This window comes from Anomaloglossus baeobatrachus, chromosome 2 (genome assembly GCF_048569485.1).
Source record: "Anomaloglossus baeobatrachus isolate aAnoBae1 chromosome 2, aAnoBae1.hap1, whole genome shotgun sequence".
Classification (NCBI taxonomy): domain Eukaryota; kingdom Metazoa; phylum Chordata; class Amphibia; order Anura; family Aromobatidae; genus Anomaloglossus; species Anomaloglossus baeobatrachus.
In genome coordinates this window covers 705,939,316-705,955,927 of record NC_134354.1, presented here as the reverse complement: position 1 = coordinate 705,955,927, position 16,612 = coordinate 705,939,316, and the positions used below count along the sequence as shown (strand labels likewise).

Here is a 16,612-nt window from a genome sequence, read left to right as displayed (position 1 = left end):
GAAATACACATGTGTAATTGCAATAATTGTCAGGGAGAAATACTTCATTTTTTCTGGACACAACTTCAAGGGTGCCAACATTTTAAGCCAGAACTGTACATAAATATATCAATATTGAGCAACTGGTATGCCAAAAATAAGTATAATGAGTAGTACAACATTGATTATAATAGGTGTAAAGAATTGTGAATGGCATGATAAAGTGACCGTATTTAGTTGGAAAAATATAAAGGCACAAAGTAATGTGCTAAAGGGTACCTAGTAATAGTGAGATCCTGCAACCCTGACGCACGTTTCGGTGAACCTTTTCCAGGGGTGGCATCAGCAAAGGTTAGGGGGTTTTAAAATAAGAATGTGGCCAATACAATGAGGGCATAACATGGGGGGACACATGTGAGGGCAGTTATTTCCAGGGGAACACGGCCATCCATGTCACATGACACGCTGCAAGGAGTTTACAGCTCTGAGCTCTGCTGCATGCTTCATCTAAGAACTTTGTCTCTCTGGGAATCGCTGTTCCCAGTAATGTAAGTGATACATCATTGGATTCAGGATCTTTCCTTACATTAGGCTGCTCTTAGATGAGGTAAAAAAAAAAAAAAAAAAACCTGCTGACAGATTCCCTCTCAGTAACGTTGCTGGACAGAATTGTAAGTCATTTACCTACAGAATCACCCCATATCTTCTCCAGGTAAACAGGTTTTCGGATAGTACAGGTTCACTTCAAGCCCTTATAAGTTGTGAAATTTATGCGAACACAAAGACACACCAAACACGGTGGGACTTACATGATTTTTCTGGTCTCTCCAAATAAGTCTGTGCGTAGTCAGCAGAAGCGTGCCACTCTCAAACTTACTCTGGTGAAAAACAAAAGAAAGAATTCGATTAATAAAATATCAATCAATAAGTAACAGACATAACATGTGAGACCAGAAGAGTAAAGAGGGGCCGTTTCTTTAAGACAATCCTCAGATTGGTAAAAAAAGAAGGGAATTTTGTTTACTTACCGTAAATTCCTTTTCTTCTAGCTCTAATTGGGAGACCCAGACAATTGGGTGTATAGGCTATGCCTCCAGAGGCCGCACAAAGTATTACACTCAAAAGTGTTAAGCCCCTCCCCTTCTGCCTATACACCCCCCGTGCTCCCACGGGCTCCTCAGTTTTGGTGCAAAAGCAAGAAGGAGGAAAAGAATTAAAAACTGGTTTAAAGTAACTTCAATCCGAAGGAATATCGGAGAACTGAAACCATTCAACATGAACAACATGTGTACACAAAAAAACAGGGGCGGGTGCTGGGTCTCCCAATTAGAGCTAGAAGAAAAGGAATTTACGGTAAGTAAACAAAATTCCCTTCTTCTTTGTCGCTCTATTGGGAGACCCAGACAATTGGGACGTCCAAAAGCAGTCCCTGGGTGGGTAAAATAATACCTCGTAAGAGAGCCGTAAAACGGCCCTTTCCTACAGGTGGGCAACCGCCGCCTGAAGGACTCGTCTACCTAGGCTGGCATCCGCCGAAGCATAGGTATGCACCTGATAGTGCTTCGTGAAAGTGTGCAGGCTCGACCAGGTAGCCGCCTGACACACCTGCTGAGCCGTAGCCTGGTGCCTCAAAGCCCAGGACGCGCCCACGGCTCTGGTAGAATGGGCCTTCAGCCCTGAGGGAACCGGAAGCCCAGCCGAACGGTAAGCTTCGATAATTGGCTCCTTGATCCACCGAGCCAGGGTTGATTTGGAAGCCTGTGACCCTTTACGCTGGCCAGCGACAAGGACAAAGAGTGCATCCGAGCGGCGCAGGGGCGCCGTACGAGAAATGTAGAGTCTGAGTGCTCTCACCAAATCTAACAAGTGCAAATCCTTTTCACATTGGTGAACTGGATGAGGATAAAAAGAAGGTAAGGAAATATCCTGATTGAGATGAAAGGGGGATACCACCTCAGGGAGAAATTCCGGAACCGGACGTAGAACCACCTTGTCCTGGTGAAATACCAGGAAAGGGGCTTGGCACGACAACGCTGCTAGCTCAGACACTCTCCGAAGAGAAGTGACTGCTACTAGAAAAACCACTTTCTGCGAAAGTCGTGAGAGGGAAATATCTCTCATTGGCTCGAATGGTGGTTTCTGAAGAACCATCAGCACCCTGTTTAGATCCCAGGGTTCTAACGGCCGCTTGTAAGGTGGAACTATGTGACAAACCCCCTGCAGGAACGTGCGTACCTGTGGAAGTCTGGCTAGGCGCTTCTGGAAAAACACAGAGAGCGCTGAGACTTGTCCCTTAAGGGAGCCGAGCGACAAACCCTTTTCCAGTCCAGATTGAAGGAAGGACAGAAAAGTAGGTAATGCAAATGGCCAGGGAGGAAAACCCTGAGCAGAGCACCACGACAGAAAAATTTTCCACGTCCTGTGATAGATCTTGGCGGACGTTGGTTTCCTAGCCTGTCTCATAGTGGCAATGACGTCTTGAGATAACCCTGAAGACGCTAGGATCCAGGACTCAATGGCCACACAGTCAGGTTGAGGGCCGCAGAATTCAGATGGAAAAACGGCCCTTGAGATAGCAAGTCTGTTCGGTCTGGTAGTACCCACGGTTGGCCGACCGTGAGATGCCACAGATCCGGGTACCACGACTTCCTCGGCCAGTCTGGAGCGACGAGGATGGCGCGGCGGCAGTCGGCCCTGATCTTGCGTAACACTCCGGGCAACAGTGCCAGCGGAGGAAACACATAAGGGAGCTGAAACTGCGACCAATCCTGAACTAAGGCGTCTACCGCCATAGCTCTGGGATCTTGAGACCGTGCCATGAACATTGGTACCTTGTTGTTGTGCCGGGACGCCATGAGGTCGACGTCCGGCACCCCCCAGTGGCAACAGATCTCCTGAAACACGTCCGGGTGAAGGGACCATTCCCCTGCGTCCATGCCCTGGCGACTGAGATAATCTGCTTCCCAGTTTTCCACGCCTGGGATGTGAACTGCGGATATGGTGGAGGCCGTGGCTTCCACCCACATCAAAATCCGCCGGACTTCCTGGAAGGCTTGCCGGCTGCGTGTGCCGCCTTGGTGGTTGATGTATGCCACCGCTGTGGAATTGTCCGACTGAATTCGGATCTGCTTGCCTTCCAGCCACTGCTGGAACGCTTTCAGGGCAAGATACACTGCCCGTATTTCCAGAACATTGATCTGAAGCGAGGACTCTTGCTGGGTCCACGTACCCTGAGCCCTGTGGTGGAGAAAAACCGCTCCCCACCCTGACAGACTCGCGTCCGTCGTGACTACTTCCCAGGATGGGAGTAGGAAGGATTTCCCCTTCGATAATGAAGTGGGAAGAAGCCACCACCGAAGGGAAGCTTTGGTCGCCTGAGAGAGGGAGACGGTCCTGTCGAGGGACGTCGGCTTCCTGTCCCATTTTCGTAGGATGTCCCATTGAAGGGGACGCAGGTGAAACTGCGCGAAAGGGACTGCCTCCATTGCTGCCACCATCTTCCCCAGGAAGTGCATGAGGCGCCTCAAGGGGTGTGACTGGCCTTGAAGGAGAGATTGTACCCCTTTCTGTAGTGACTGCTGCTTGATCAGCGGAAGCTTCACTATCGCTGAGAGGGTATGAAACTCCATGCCAAGATACGTCAGTGATTGGGCCGGTGTCAGATTTGACTTTGGAAAATTGATGATCCACCCGAAACCCTGGAGAGTCTCCAGGGTAGCGTCGAGGCTGCGTTGGCATGCCTCTTGAGAGGTGCCTTGATTAGCAGATCGTCCAAGTACGGGATCACCGAGTAACCCTGCGAGTGTAGGAGCGCTACTACAGTAGCCATAACCTTGGTAAAAACCCGTGGGGCTGTTGCCAGGCCGAACGGCAGTGCCACGAATTGCAGCTGTTCGTTTCCTATGGCGAAGCGCAAGAAGCGCTGGTGTTCTGGAGCAATCGGTACGTGGAGATAAGCATCTTTGATATCGATCGATGCAAGGAAATCTCCTTGGGACATTGAGGCGATGACGGAGCGGAGGGATTCCATCCTGAACCGTCTGGCTTTTATGTGTTTGTTGAGCAGTTTCAGGTCCCGGACCGGGCGGAAAGACCCGTCCTTCTTTGGGACCACAAACAAGTTGGAGTAAAAACCGTAGCTCTGTTGCTGGAGAGGAACAGGGATCACCACTCCTTCTGCCTTCAGAGTGCGCAGCGCCTGCAGAAGAGCCTCGGCTCGCTCGGGAGGCGGGGATGACCTGAAGAATCGAGTCGGGGGACGAGAGGTGAACTCTATCTTGTAACCGTGAGACAGAATGTCTCTCACCCAGCGGTCTTTTATTTGTGGCAGCCAGGTGTCGCAAAAGCGGGAGAGCCTGCCACCGACCGAGGATGCTGCTAGAGGAGGTCGAAAGTCATGAGGAAGCCGCTTTGTTAGCGGCGCCTCCGGTGGTCTTTTTAGGACGTGACTTAGACCGCCATGCATCAGAGTTCCTTTGTTCTTTCTGAGACCTTTTGGACGAGGAGAATTGGGACCTGCCCTCGCCCCGAAAGGACCGAAACCTCGACTGCCCTCTCCTCTGTTGGGGTATGTTCTGTTTGGGCTGGGGTAAGGATGTATCCTTTCCCTTGGATTGTTTGATGATTTCATCCAAACGCTCGCCAAACAGCCTGTCGCCAGAAATTGGCAAACTGGTTAAGCGCTTTTTGGAAGCAGAATCTGCCTTCCATTCCCGTAGCCACAAGGCCCTGCGGAGTACCACCGAATTGGCGGCCGCAACCGCCGTACGGCTCGCAGAGTCCAGGACAGCATTAATAGCGTAAGACGTAAATGCCGAGGTCTGGGTGGTAATGGATGCCACTTGTGGCGCGGACGTGCATGTGGCTGCTTCAATTTGCGCTTGACCTTCTGAGATAGCTTGTAGCGCCCATACGGCTGCGAATGCTGGGGCAAAAGAAGCTCCGATAGCTTCATAGATGGATTTCAACCAGAGCTCCATCTGCCTGTCAGTGGCATCTTTGAGCGAGGCCCCATCTTCCACTGCAAGTATGGATCTAGCCGCCAGTCTTGGAGATTGGAGGATCCACTTTGGGACACTGAGTCCAACCTTTAACCACGTCAGGGGGAAAAGGATAACGTGTATCCTTAAGGCGCTTAGAAAAAAAATGCTTATCTGGACAAGCATGGTGATTCTGGACTGCCTCTCTGAAATCAGAGTGGTCTAGAAACATACTCGGTGTACGCTTGGGGAACCTGAAACGGAATTTCTCCTGCTGAGAAACTGACTCCTCCGCCGGAGGAGTTGAGGGAGAAATATCCAGCAATTGATTGATGGACGCAATAAGATCGTTCACTATGGCGTCCCCGTCTGGAGTATTAAGATTGAGAGCGCCCTCAGGATCAGAATCCTGATCAGCTGTGTCCGCATCATCAACTAGAGATTCCCCCCGCTGAGACCCTGAACAATATGATGTCGAGGGAAATTCTAAGCGAGCCCGCTTAGTCGGTCTGGGACTGGGGTCTAAGTCAGAACCCTCAGCCTGGGATGTATGAGATACCCCGGGAGGACATTGTTGGTCCAACTGAGGGGGGCCAGGGAACAATGATTCAACAGAGTCCCTTTGCTGAGATACCGGCCTGGACTGCAAGGCTTCTAGTATCTTAGCCATAGTCTCAGAGAGTTTTGCAAACTCAGTCCCCGTCACCTGGACAGTGTCAGCAGGTGGCTCCCCCTGGGCCCCTCTTAGCAGAGGCTCTGGCTGAAGAAGTGCCACAGGGGCCGAACATTGCACACAATGAGGGTCAGTGGAACCTGCCGGCAGCTGGGTCGTACAAGCGGCGCAGGCAGCATAATAAGCCTGTGTTTTGGCACCCCTGCCTTTGTGGGCGCCATGCTATTGTTTTCCCTGAGTAACACAATAGGGTATATAGCCAGAATGAACTGTGCTCATACAGTGAAAGAGTATACTATAAACAAATAATGTATCAATACACTACAGCACCATGGGGCTAGCACCAACAGGTGCTGCTTACCACCCGCTTTAAAGCGGTTGTGAGGCCACCAGAGACCGTGTCTGGGTCTCCCAGGGTTTGTCCCTCTCTGCAGCGTCGGAGGAGCTGACAGGAATGGCTGCGGCGTCCTGACGAGAGGAGGGAGCCGTGGGCGTGGCCGAGAAAGTGCGGGAACTGGTGCTCACACTGTGCACAGTGAGGGGAGTGGAGTATGGAAATCATACTCCAGCCCTCAGTGCTGCTCGTTCCGTGCAGCGTCCCGCCCTTCCCCTGCCTGTCAGGGCTGGGGGCGGGAGAAAAGGAAACTAGGCCGCAAGAAAGCCGGGGACTCGAGTATAAGCGTGGCCGCCGTAAAAGCGCGGCCGGCGCCGAAGTCCCCGGCGAACTACAAGTCCCAGCCGCGCCGCAGTTTCCCATGGCAGCGGCGGTTAGCGCGGTAGCCCCTACATATAAACACACTCAGCGACGCTGAGTGTGTAATGGCACAGTTTAACCCGGTCAGCGCCGCGGTCCCCGGTGCACTAGCACACCCAGCAAAGCTGAGGTGTTGCCGTGCGCGGTCCCCACAGGGATACAGAGTACCTTCAAGTAGCAGGGCCATGTCCCTGAACGGTACCCGGCTCCTATCCAGCAGGCTCCATAGGAGTTGTGGATGAAGCACGGTCTCAGTGCCTGGAGACCGATAGGATCCCACTTCGCCCAGAGCTCTGAGGGGGATGGGGAAGGAAAACAGCATGTGGGCTCCAGCCTCCGTACCCGCAATGGATACCTCAACCTTAACAACACCGCCGACAAGAGTGGGGTGAGAAGGGAGCATGCTGGGGGCCCTATATGGGCCCACTTTTCTTCCATCCGACCTGGTCAGCAGCTGCTGCTGACCAATCTGTGGAGCTATGTGTGCAGGTCTGCCTCCTTCGCACAAAGCAAAAAAACTTGAGGAGCCCGTGGGAGCACGGGGGGTGTATAGGCAGAAGGGGAGGGGCTTAACACTTTTGAGTGTAATACTTTGTGCGGCCTCCGGAGGCATAGCCTATACACCCAATTGTCTGGGTCTCCCAATAGAGCGACAAAGAAATATATACAAAGTAACCACACTGGACTCCATGATCTCGTGCTGATTCTTTCCGATACGGTCTGATTCATTGATGGTCTATACCTCCCCTATCAGTGACTGGCTGCATGTATATATATATATATATATATATATATATATATATATATATATATATATATATATATATATATATATATATATATATATATATATAGCAGTCTGCAGGTTTATATTCTTTGCAGAATGCTCCACAATGAAAGTATAGTCATCTACGCTATCCTATCCCAAGAAGAGCCAACAAATGCACAGTAATCATGCCCGAGGAAGGTACTTTTGCCCTCCATCAGTTACATGGGGCATGTGAATCTGTCAGCATGTTTTGTTGTGTAATCTGAGGACAGCATGCTTTATGGGTTTGGCCCCTTTCAGATGTCCATGTTTCAGGTACATGACACCTGTTTTTAACTCGGATGCCACACGGACCGTGTGTCCCCACTCGGACACAAGTCCATTTTTTCCCCGGTAGCACGATTGTCACACGGATTGCACACTGATGTGATCCATGTGACATCAGTGTGACACATACCGGAGAAAACACGGGTCTTTGAAAGAAAATTATTTTCTATACTCACCTGTCTCCAGAGCTGCTGTCTATGGCGCTGCTGTCACTTGCTTCCGGGTCCATTCATTATGCTCATTGCATATGCACAGTGGACGTGTAAGCAGCAGTATCACCAGGCACAGCATCGCTGGAGACAGGTGAGTATCCAACAAGCAATGTGTGTGCAGTGATGACAGGAGGTGATTGGAATGACTTCACGCATTCATCAGAGTTTATTGGGAACTCCAATGAACTTGTGACGTAACCGCCCTGACACTCGCGTTAGCGTGGGTGTGTCGTCAGAAGGTCATCCGAGTTCATTGGATACTCTGATGACCTCCTGGATGTCACTGCACATACACTGCTTGCTGGATACTCACCTGTCTCCAGCGGTACTGTCCCCAAAGATACTGCTGCTTCCAGATCCATGGTGCAGTGAACATGCATGAGCATAATGAATGGGCCCGGAAGCAAGTGACAGCAGCGTCAAAGACAGCAACACCAGAGACAGGTGAGTATAGAAACTCATTTTATTTCAAAGACACTTTTTTTCTCCAGTAGTCACATGTATGCAAACACGGATGTATGATCATACTGATGCTTTTGCCTTGTGTTTAAACACGGACATCTGAAAGGGGCCTAAAACACAGATTTCAGAGCTGCATCTGTTTAATTGTGATGACTGTTTTAGCACCAGGACCTTATCATTGCTGGATTACATTGCCTCATGCCTGGTAGCCTGACACGACCCCTGCTGTGATTAGCAGCTGACTGTCTATAGACTTTGTACTTACAGAGCTTGGTGTGGATAGGAGCAGCTCTCTCAGATCTACTACATCTACAATTTCTGATGGTGTCAGAGCAGCTGCAGCCAGTAATCTAAGTGATACATGGTTGGATTCAGGGTGTCTTTGCCTACATTATGCTACTTGCAGAGGAGGGGGCAAAAACCTGTTGAAGCTCAGCGCAGTCTCCACTACTGCTCCCCATATCTGGCATTGTCCGCAGCCAAACATTGGGATCAGACAGTCATTGACTGCAGACAATAACAGACAGTGGGAGCAGCGGTGGAGTCGCAGCGCGGGACCTGGGGAGGGTGACTACGCACAGACTGATTTTGTATACAACTAATGGAGCTTAGAGGAAAAGCTTTTTTGGAGAACAACCCTTTAAGGCGTCATATGTACGCGGACAGACGCTGGGTATGGCGGCACACAGGCACTACTATAGGTACAGGCCAGGACTCTCCTCCACAGTATGAGGACAATTCTCTAGATTTAAATAATGAAGGTGTCCATTCAATGAAAGCAATCAGAGATCCTGCACATGATGCAGAGCAGCCCCGGCTATGGAGCGCAGCGCGCACTGATCACACAGGGGGGATACTGCGGCAGTGACGGCCCCACCTTGTCCTCCCCGTCTGACATGCGCACTCCGCGCTGCTGGATCACCAGGGTCTCGTCTATCTCCAGCAGACCGGAGCACCAGGAGAAGCGGTCCATGTCCGGCACACCACCAGGAAATAGTACAACGCTGAGGGTAGGGTAGAGGCTAGATCGGAGTTGATTTTTTGAGGGGGAGGAGTGATTTCATGAAATCATGATGTCACCGGAAGGGGCGGGGCCTCCTCAGTGCCGTGCAGATCTGTGGGCGGGAAGCGGCAGTGCTTGGGCTCCTCAGTGCAGAGCGGACGGATCCTGACCCTGAGGTGGGGGAATATTCAGCTTTCCCTCATTAGTTATAGCTCTGGGGTCTCAGGCTGGATGTTGGGGGCACAGAGCAGTGTCTCCTGTCACCACTGGGGGCTGCAGCTCGTGTATATCTCAGGGCATGTACTGAAGCTGCAGCACCGTTCTGTGGAGGCTTCCATAAGGTAAGTGGCTTATGAAGGGGGGTTACACGGAGCAGGGGGCGATGCTGTGGAGGTTTCATAAGGAATGTGGGGGTTATTCTAGGCAGGAGGCGACGCTGCATGTTTGGGGGGCTTGCAGGAGGCAATGTGTAACGTTTAGGGCGGCTCGCACTTGCCACGGAGCGACTGCATGTTTGGGGTGGACTCGCACTGGACAGGGGGTGAAGCTGCACGTTTGGGGGGGCTGGCACTGGGCAGTGAGCGACGCTGCACATTTGGGGGGGCTGGCACTGGGCAGTGAGCGACGCTGCACATTTGGGGGGGCTGGCACTGGGAAGTGAGCGACGCTGCACGTTTGGGGGGCTGGCACTGGGCAGTGAGCGACGCTGCACGTTTGGGGGGGCTGGCACTGGGCAGTGAGCGACGCTGCACGTTTGGGGGGGCTGGCACTGGGCAGTGAGCGACGCTGCACGTTTGGGGGGGCTGGCACTGGGCAGTGAGCGACGCTGCACGTTTGGGGGGGGGCTGGCACTGGGCAGTGAGCGACGCTGCACGTTTGGGGGGGCTGGCACTGGGCAGTGAGCGACGCTGCACGTTTGGGGGGGCTGGCACTGGGCAGTGAGCGACGCTGCACGTTTGGGGGGCTGGCACTGGGCAGTGAGCGACGCTGCACGTTTGGGGGGGCTGGCACTGGGCAGTGAGCGACGCTGCACGTTTGGGGGGGCTGGCACTGGGCAGTGAGCGACGCTGCACGTTTGGGGGGGGCTGGCACTGGGCAGTGAGCGACGCTGCACGTTTGGGGGGGCTGGCACTGGGCAGTGAGCGACGCTGCACGTTTGGGGGGGCTGGCACTGGGCAGTGAGCGACGCTGCACGTTTGGGGGGGCTGGCACTGGGCAGTGAGCGACGCTGCACGTTTGGGGGGGCTGGCACTGGGCAGTGAGCGACGCTGCACGTTTGGGGGGGCTGGCACTGGGCAGTGGGCGACGCTGCACGTTTGGGGGGGCTGGCACTGGGCAGTGGGCGACGCTGCACGTTTGGGGGGGCTGGCACTGGGCAGTGGGCGACGCTGCACGTTTGGGGGGGCTGGCACTGGGCAGTGGGCGACGCTGCACGTTTGGGGGGGCTGGCACTGGGCAGTGGGCGACGCTGCACGTTTGGGGGGGCTGGCACTGGGCAGTGGGCGACGCTGCACGTTTGGGGGGGCTGGCACTGGGCAGTGGGCGACGCTGCACGTTTGGGGGGGCTGGCACTGGGCACTGGGCGACGCTGCACGTTTGGGGGGGGCTGGCACTGGGCAGTGGGCGACGCTGCACGTTTGGGGGGGCTGGCACTGGGCAGTGGGCGACGCTGCACGTTTGGGGGGCTGGCACTGGGCAGTGAGCGACGCTGCACGTTTGGGGGGCTGGCACTGGGCAGTGAGCGACGCTGCATGTTTGGGGGGGCTGGCACTGGGCAGTGAGCGACGCTGCACGTTTGGGGGGGCTGGCACTGGGCAGTGAGCGACGCTGCACGTTTGGGGGGGCTGGCACTGGGCAGTGGGCGACGCTGCACGTTTGGGGGGGCTGGCACTGGGCAGTGGCGACGCTGCACGTTGGGGGGGCTGGCAGTGGGCGACGCTGCACGTTTGGGGGGGGCTGGCAGTGGGCGACGCTGCACGTTTGGGGGGGCTGGCAGTGGGCGACGCTGCACGTTTGGGGGGGCTGGCAGTGGGCGACGCTGCACGTTTGGGGGGGCTGGCAGTGGGCGACGCTGCACGTTTGGGGGGGCTGGCAGTGGGCGACGCTGCACGTTTGGGGGGGCTGGCAGTGGGCGACGCTGCACGTTTGGGGGGGGCTGGCAGTGGGCGACGCTGCACGTTTGGGGGGGGCTGGCAGTGGGCGACGCTGCACGTTTGGGGGGGGGGGCTGGCAGTGGGCGACGCTGCACGTTTGGGGGGGGGCTGGCAGTGGGCGACGCTGCACGTTTGGGGGGGGCTGGCAGTGGGCGACGCTGCACGTTTGGGGGGGGCTGGCAGTGGGCGACGCTGCACGTTTGGGGGGGCTGGCAGTGGGCGACGCTGCACGTTTGGGGGGGCTGGCACTGGGCAGTGGGCGACGCTGCACGTTTGGGGGGGCTGGCACTGGGCAGTGGGCGACGCTGCACGTTTGGGGGGGGCTGGCACTGGGCAGTGGGCGACGCTGCACGTTTGGGGGGGCTGGCACTGGGCAGTGGGCGACGCTGCACGTTTGGGGGGGCTGGCACTGGGCAGTGGGCGACGCTGCACGTTTGGGGGGGCTGGCACTGGGCAGTGGGCGACGCTGAACGTTTGGGGGGGCTGGCACTGGGCAGTGGGCGACGCTGAACGTTTGGGGGGCTGGCACTGGGCAGTGGGCGACGCTGCACGTTTGGGGGGGCTGGCACTGGGCAGTGGGCGACGCTGCACGTTTGGGGGGGCTGGCAGTGGGCGACGCTGCACGTTTGGGGGGGCTGGCAGTGGGCGACGCTGCACGTTTGGGGGGGCTGGCAGTGGGCGACGCTGCACGTTTGGGGGGGCTGGCAGTGGGCGACGCTGCACGTTTGGGGGGGCTGGCACTGGGCAGTGGGCGACGCTGCACGTTTGGGGGGGCTGGCACTGGGCAGTGGGCGACGCTGCACGTTTGGGGGGGGCTGGCACTGGGCAGTGGGCGACGCTGCACGTTTGGGGGGGGCTGGCACTGGGCAGTGGGCGACGCTGCACGTTTGGGGGGGGCTGGCACTGGGCAGTGGGCGACGCTGCACGTTTGGGGGGGGGCTGGCACTGGGCAGTGGGCGACGCTGCACGTTTGGGGGGGGCTGGCACTGGGCAGTGGGCGACGCTGCACGTTTGGGGGGGGGCTGGCACTGGGCAGTGGGCGACGCTGCACGTTTGGGGGGGCTGGCAGTGGGCGACGCTGCACGTTTGGAGGGGCTGGCACTGGGCAGTGGGCGACGCTGCACGTTTTGGGGGGGCTTGCAGGGGGCGACGCTGCACGTTTGGGGGGGGCTGGCACTGGGCAGGGGGCGACGCTGCACGTTTGGGGGGGGGGCTGGCACTGGGCAGGGGGCGACGCTGCACGTTTGGGGGGGCTGGCACTGGGCAGGGGGCGACGCTGCACGTTTGGGGGGGCTGGCACTGGGCAGGGGGCGACGCTGCACGTTTGGGGGGGCTGGCACTGGGCAGTGGGCGACGCTGCACGTTTGGGGGGGCTGGCACTGGGCAGTGGGCGACGCTGCACGTTTGGGGGGGCTGGCACTGGGCAGTGGGCGACGCTGCACGTTTGGGGGGGCTGGCACTGGGCAGTGGGCGACGCTGCACGTTTGGGGGGGCTGGCACTGGGCAGTGGGCGACGCTGCACGTTTGGGGGGCTGGCACTGGGCAGTGGGCGACGCTGCACGTTTGGGGGGGCTGGCACTGGGCAGTGGGCGACGCTGCACGTTTGGGGGGGCTGGCACTGGGCACTGGGCGACGCTGCACGTTTGGGGGGGGCTGGCACTGGGCAGTGGGCGACGCTGCACGTTTGGGGGGGCTGGCACTGGGCAGTGGGCGACGCTGCACGTTTGGGGGGCTGGCACTGGGCAGTGGGCGACGCTGCACGTTTGGGGGGGCTGGCACTGGGCAGTGGGCGACGCTGCACGTTTGGGGGGGGCTGGCAGTGGGCAGTGGGCGACGCTGCACGTTTGGGGGGGCTGGCACTGGGCAGTGGGCGACGCTGCACGTTTGGGGGGGCTTGCAGGGGGCGACGCTGCACGTTTTGGGGGGGGCTTGCAGGGGGCGACGCTGCACGTTTGGGGGGGCTGGCACTGGGCAGTGGGCGACGCTGCACGTTTTGGGGGGGGCTTGCAGGGGGGCGACGCTGCACGTTTTGGGGGGGCTTGCAGGGGGCGACGCTGCACGTTTTGGGGGGGGCTTGCAGGGGGCGACGCTGCACGTTTTGGGGGGCTTGCGGGGGGCGACGCTGCACGTTTGGGGGTTCTCGCTGGGCAGTGGTGCGTGTTGTGGGGGCTCTCGCTGGGCAGTGGTGCTTGTTGTGGGCTCTCGCGGGGCAGTGGTGCTTGTTGTGGGGGCTCGCGGGGCAGTGGTGCGTGTTGTGGGGGCTCTCGCGGGGCAGTGGTGCGAGCCCCCCCCGACGTGCAGCCTCTCTCTCCCTGCGAGCCCCCCCGACGTGAAGCCTCTCTCTCCCTGCGAGCCCCCCCGACGTGCAGCCTCTCTCTCCCTGCGAGCCCCCCCGACGTGCAGCCTCTCTCTCCCTGCGAGCCCCCCCGACGTGCAGCCTCTCTCTCCCTGCGAGCCCCCCCGACGTGCAGCCTCTCTCTCCCTGCGAGCCCCCCCGACGTGCAGCCTCTCTCTCCCTGCGAGCCCCCCCGACGTGCAGCCTCTCTCTCCCTGCGAGCCCCCCCGACGTGCAGCCTCTCTCTCCCTGCGAGCCCCCCCGACGTGCAGCCTCTCTCTCCCTGCGAGCCCCCCCGACGTGCAGCCTCTCTCTCCCTGCGAGCCCCCCCGACGTGCAGCCTCTCTCTCCCTGCGAGCCCCCCCGACGTGCAGCCTCTCTCTCCCTGCGAGCCCCCCCGACGTGCAGCCTCTCTCTCCCTGCGAGCCCCCCCGACGTGCAGCCTCTCTCTCCCTGCGAGCCCCCCCGACGTGCAGCCTCTCTCTCCCTGCGAGCCCCCCCGACGTGCAGCCTCTCTCTCCCTGCGAGCCCCCCCGACGTGCAGCCTCTCTCTCCCTGCGAGCCCCCCCGACGTGCAGCCTCTCTCTCCCTGCGAGCCCCCCGACGTGCAGCCTCTCTCTCCCTGCGAGCCCCCCGACGTGCAGCCTCTCTCTCCCTGCGAGCCCCCCCGACGTGCAGCCTCTCTCTCCCTGCGAGCCCCCCCGACGTGCAGCCTCTCTCTCCCTGCGAGCCCCCCCGACGTGCAGCCTCTCTCTCCCTGCGAGCCCCCCCGACGTGCAGCCTCTCTCTCCCTGCGAGCCCCCCCGACGTGCAGCCTCTCTCTCCCTGCGAGCCCCCCCGACGTGCAGCCTCTCTCTCCCTGCGAGCCCCCCCGACGTGCAGCCTCTCTCTCCCTGCGAGCCCCCCCGACGTGCAGCCTCTCTCTCCCTGCGAGCCCCCCCGACGTGCAGCCTCTCTCTCCCTGCGAGCCCCCCCGACGTGCAGCCTCTCTCTCCCTGCGAGCCCCCCGACGTGCAGCCTCTCTCTCCCTGCGAGCCCCCCCGACGTGCAGCCTCTCTCTCCCTGCGAGCCCCCCGACGTGCAGCCTCTCTCTCCCTGCGAGCCCCCCCGACGTGCAGCCTCTCTCTCCCTGCGAGCCCCCCCGACGTGCAGCCTCTCTCTCCCTGCGAGCCCCCCCGACGTGCAGCCTCTCTCTCCCTGCGAGCCCCCCCGACGTGCAGCCTCTCTCTCCCTGCGAGCCCCCCCGACGTGCAGCCTCTCTCTCCCTGCGAGCCCCCCCGACGTGCAGCCTCTCTCTCCCTGCGAGCCCCCCCGACGTGCAGCCTCTCTCTCCCTGCGAGCCCCCCCGACGTGCAGCCTCTCTCTCCCTGCGAGCCCCCCCCGACGTGCAGCCTCTCTCTCCCTGCGAGCCCCCCCCGACGTGCAGCCTCTCTCTCCCTGCGAGCCCCCCCGACGTGCAGCCTCTCTCTCCCTGCGAGCCCCCCCCGACGTGCAGCCTCTCTCTCCCTGCGAGCCCCCCCCGACGTGCAGCCTCTCTCTCCCTGCGAGCCCCCCCCGACGTGCAGCCTCTCTCTCCCTGCGAGCCCCCCCGACGTGCAGCCTCTCTCTCCCTGCGAGCCCCCCCGACGTGCAGCCTCTCTCTCCCTGCGAGCCCCCCCGACGTGCAGCCTCTCTCTCCCTGCGAGCCCCCCCGACGTGCAGCCTCTCTCTCCCTGCGAGCCCCCCCGACGTGCAGCCTCTCTCTCCCTGCGAGCCCCCCCGACGTGCAGCCTCTCTCTCCCTGCGAGCCCCCCCGACGTGCAGCCTCTCTCTCCCTGCGAGCCCCCCCGACGTGCAGCCTCTCTCTCCCTGCGAGCCCCCCCGACGTGCAGCCTCTCTCTCCCTGCGAGCCCCCCCGACGTGCAGCCTCTCTCTCCCTGCGAGCCCCCCCGACGTGCAGCCTCTCTCTCCCTGCGAGCCCCCCCGAAGTGCAGCCTCTCTCTCCCTGCGAGCCCCCCCGACGTGCAGCCTCTCTCTCCCTGCGAGCCCCCCCGACGTGCAGCCTCTCTCTCTTTGCGAGGGACGCTGCGGGGGCTCGCTGGGCAGCGGGGCGCGGCGCGTTGGGGTGGGGCTGGCACTGGGCAGGGGGTGACGCTGCACGTTGTGATGGGGGGCCGGCACTGGGCAGGGGGTGACGCTGCACGTTGTGAGGGGGGCCGGCACTGGGCAGGGGGTGACGCTGCACGTTGAGGGGGGGCCGGCACTGGGCAGGGGGTGACGCTGCACGTTTGGTGGGGGCTCGCACTGGGCAGGGGGCGAAGGGGGGCCCTGTGTGTGTGTGTGGGGGCCGTGTGTGTGTGGGGGCCGTGTGTGTGTGGGGGCCGTGTGTGTGTGGGGGCCGTGTGTGTGTGGGGGCCGTGTGTGTGTGGGGGCCGTGTGTGTGTGGGGGCCGTGTGTGTGTGTGGGGGCCGTGTGTGTGTGTGGGGGCCGTGTGTGTGTGTGGGGGCCGTGTGTGTGTGTGGGGGCCGTGTGTGTGTGTGGGGGCCGTGTGTGTGTGTGGGGGCCGTGTGTGTGTGTGGGGGCCGTGTGTGTGTGTGGGGGCCGTGTGTGTGTGTGGGGGCCGTGTGTGTGTGTGGGGGCCGTGTGTGTGTGTGGGGGCCGTGTGTGTGTGTGGGGGCCGTGTGTGTGTGTGGGGGCCGTGTGTGTGTGTGGGGGCCGTGTGTGTGTGTGGGGGCCGTGTGTGTGTGTGGGGGCCGTGTGTGTGTGTGGGGGCCGTGTGTGTGTGTGGGGGGCCGTGTGTGTGTGTGGGGGCCGTGTGTGTGTGTGGGGGCCGTGTGTGTGTGTGGGGGCCGTGTGTGTGTGTGGGGGCAGTGTGTGTGTGTGGGGGCCGTGTGTGTGTGTGGGGGCCGTGTGTGTGTGTGGGGGCCGTGTGTGTGTGTGGGGGCCGTGTGTGTGTGTGGGGGCCGTGTGTGTGTGTGGGGGCCGTG

At 59.9% G+C, this 16,612-nt stretch overlaps 2 protein-coding genes across 2 annotated transcripts in view; one reads left to right on the top strand and one right to left on the bottom strand.

The window, feature by feature from the left end:
* VPS36 (vacuolar protein sorting 36 homolog) overlaps window positions 1–9,221 on the bottom strand; it is a 102,705-nt gene extending 93,484 nt beyond the window's left edge. Inside the window, exons 1-2 of the mRNA XM_075334585.1 lie at window positions 9,033–9,221; window positions 789–857 (exon numbers count right to left, since the gene is read on the bottom strand). Coding sequence (XP_075190700.1) covers window positions 789–857; window positions 9,033–9,128 — 165 coding nt within the window. The 5' untranslated portion in view covers window positions 9,129–9,221. The remainder of the gene's footprint in view (window positions 1–788; window positions 858–9,032) is intronic.
* The window catches only part of CKAP2 (cytoskeleton associated protein 2), a 41,237-nt gene continuing 33,751 nt past the window's right edge, over window positions 9,127–16,612 (top strand). The window contains exon 1 of the mRNA XM_075333936.1: window positions 9,127–9,170. Within this exon, the coding sequence (XP_075190051.1) occupies window positions 9,127–9,170 (44 nt within the window). The remainder of the gene's footprint in view (window positions 9,171–16,612) is intronic.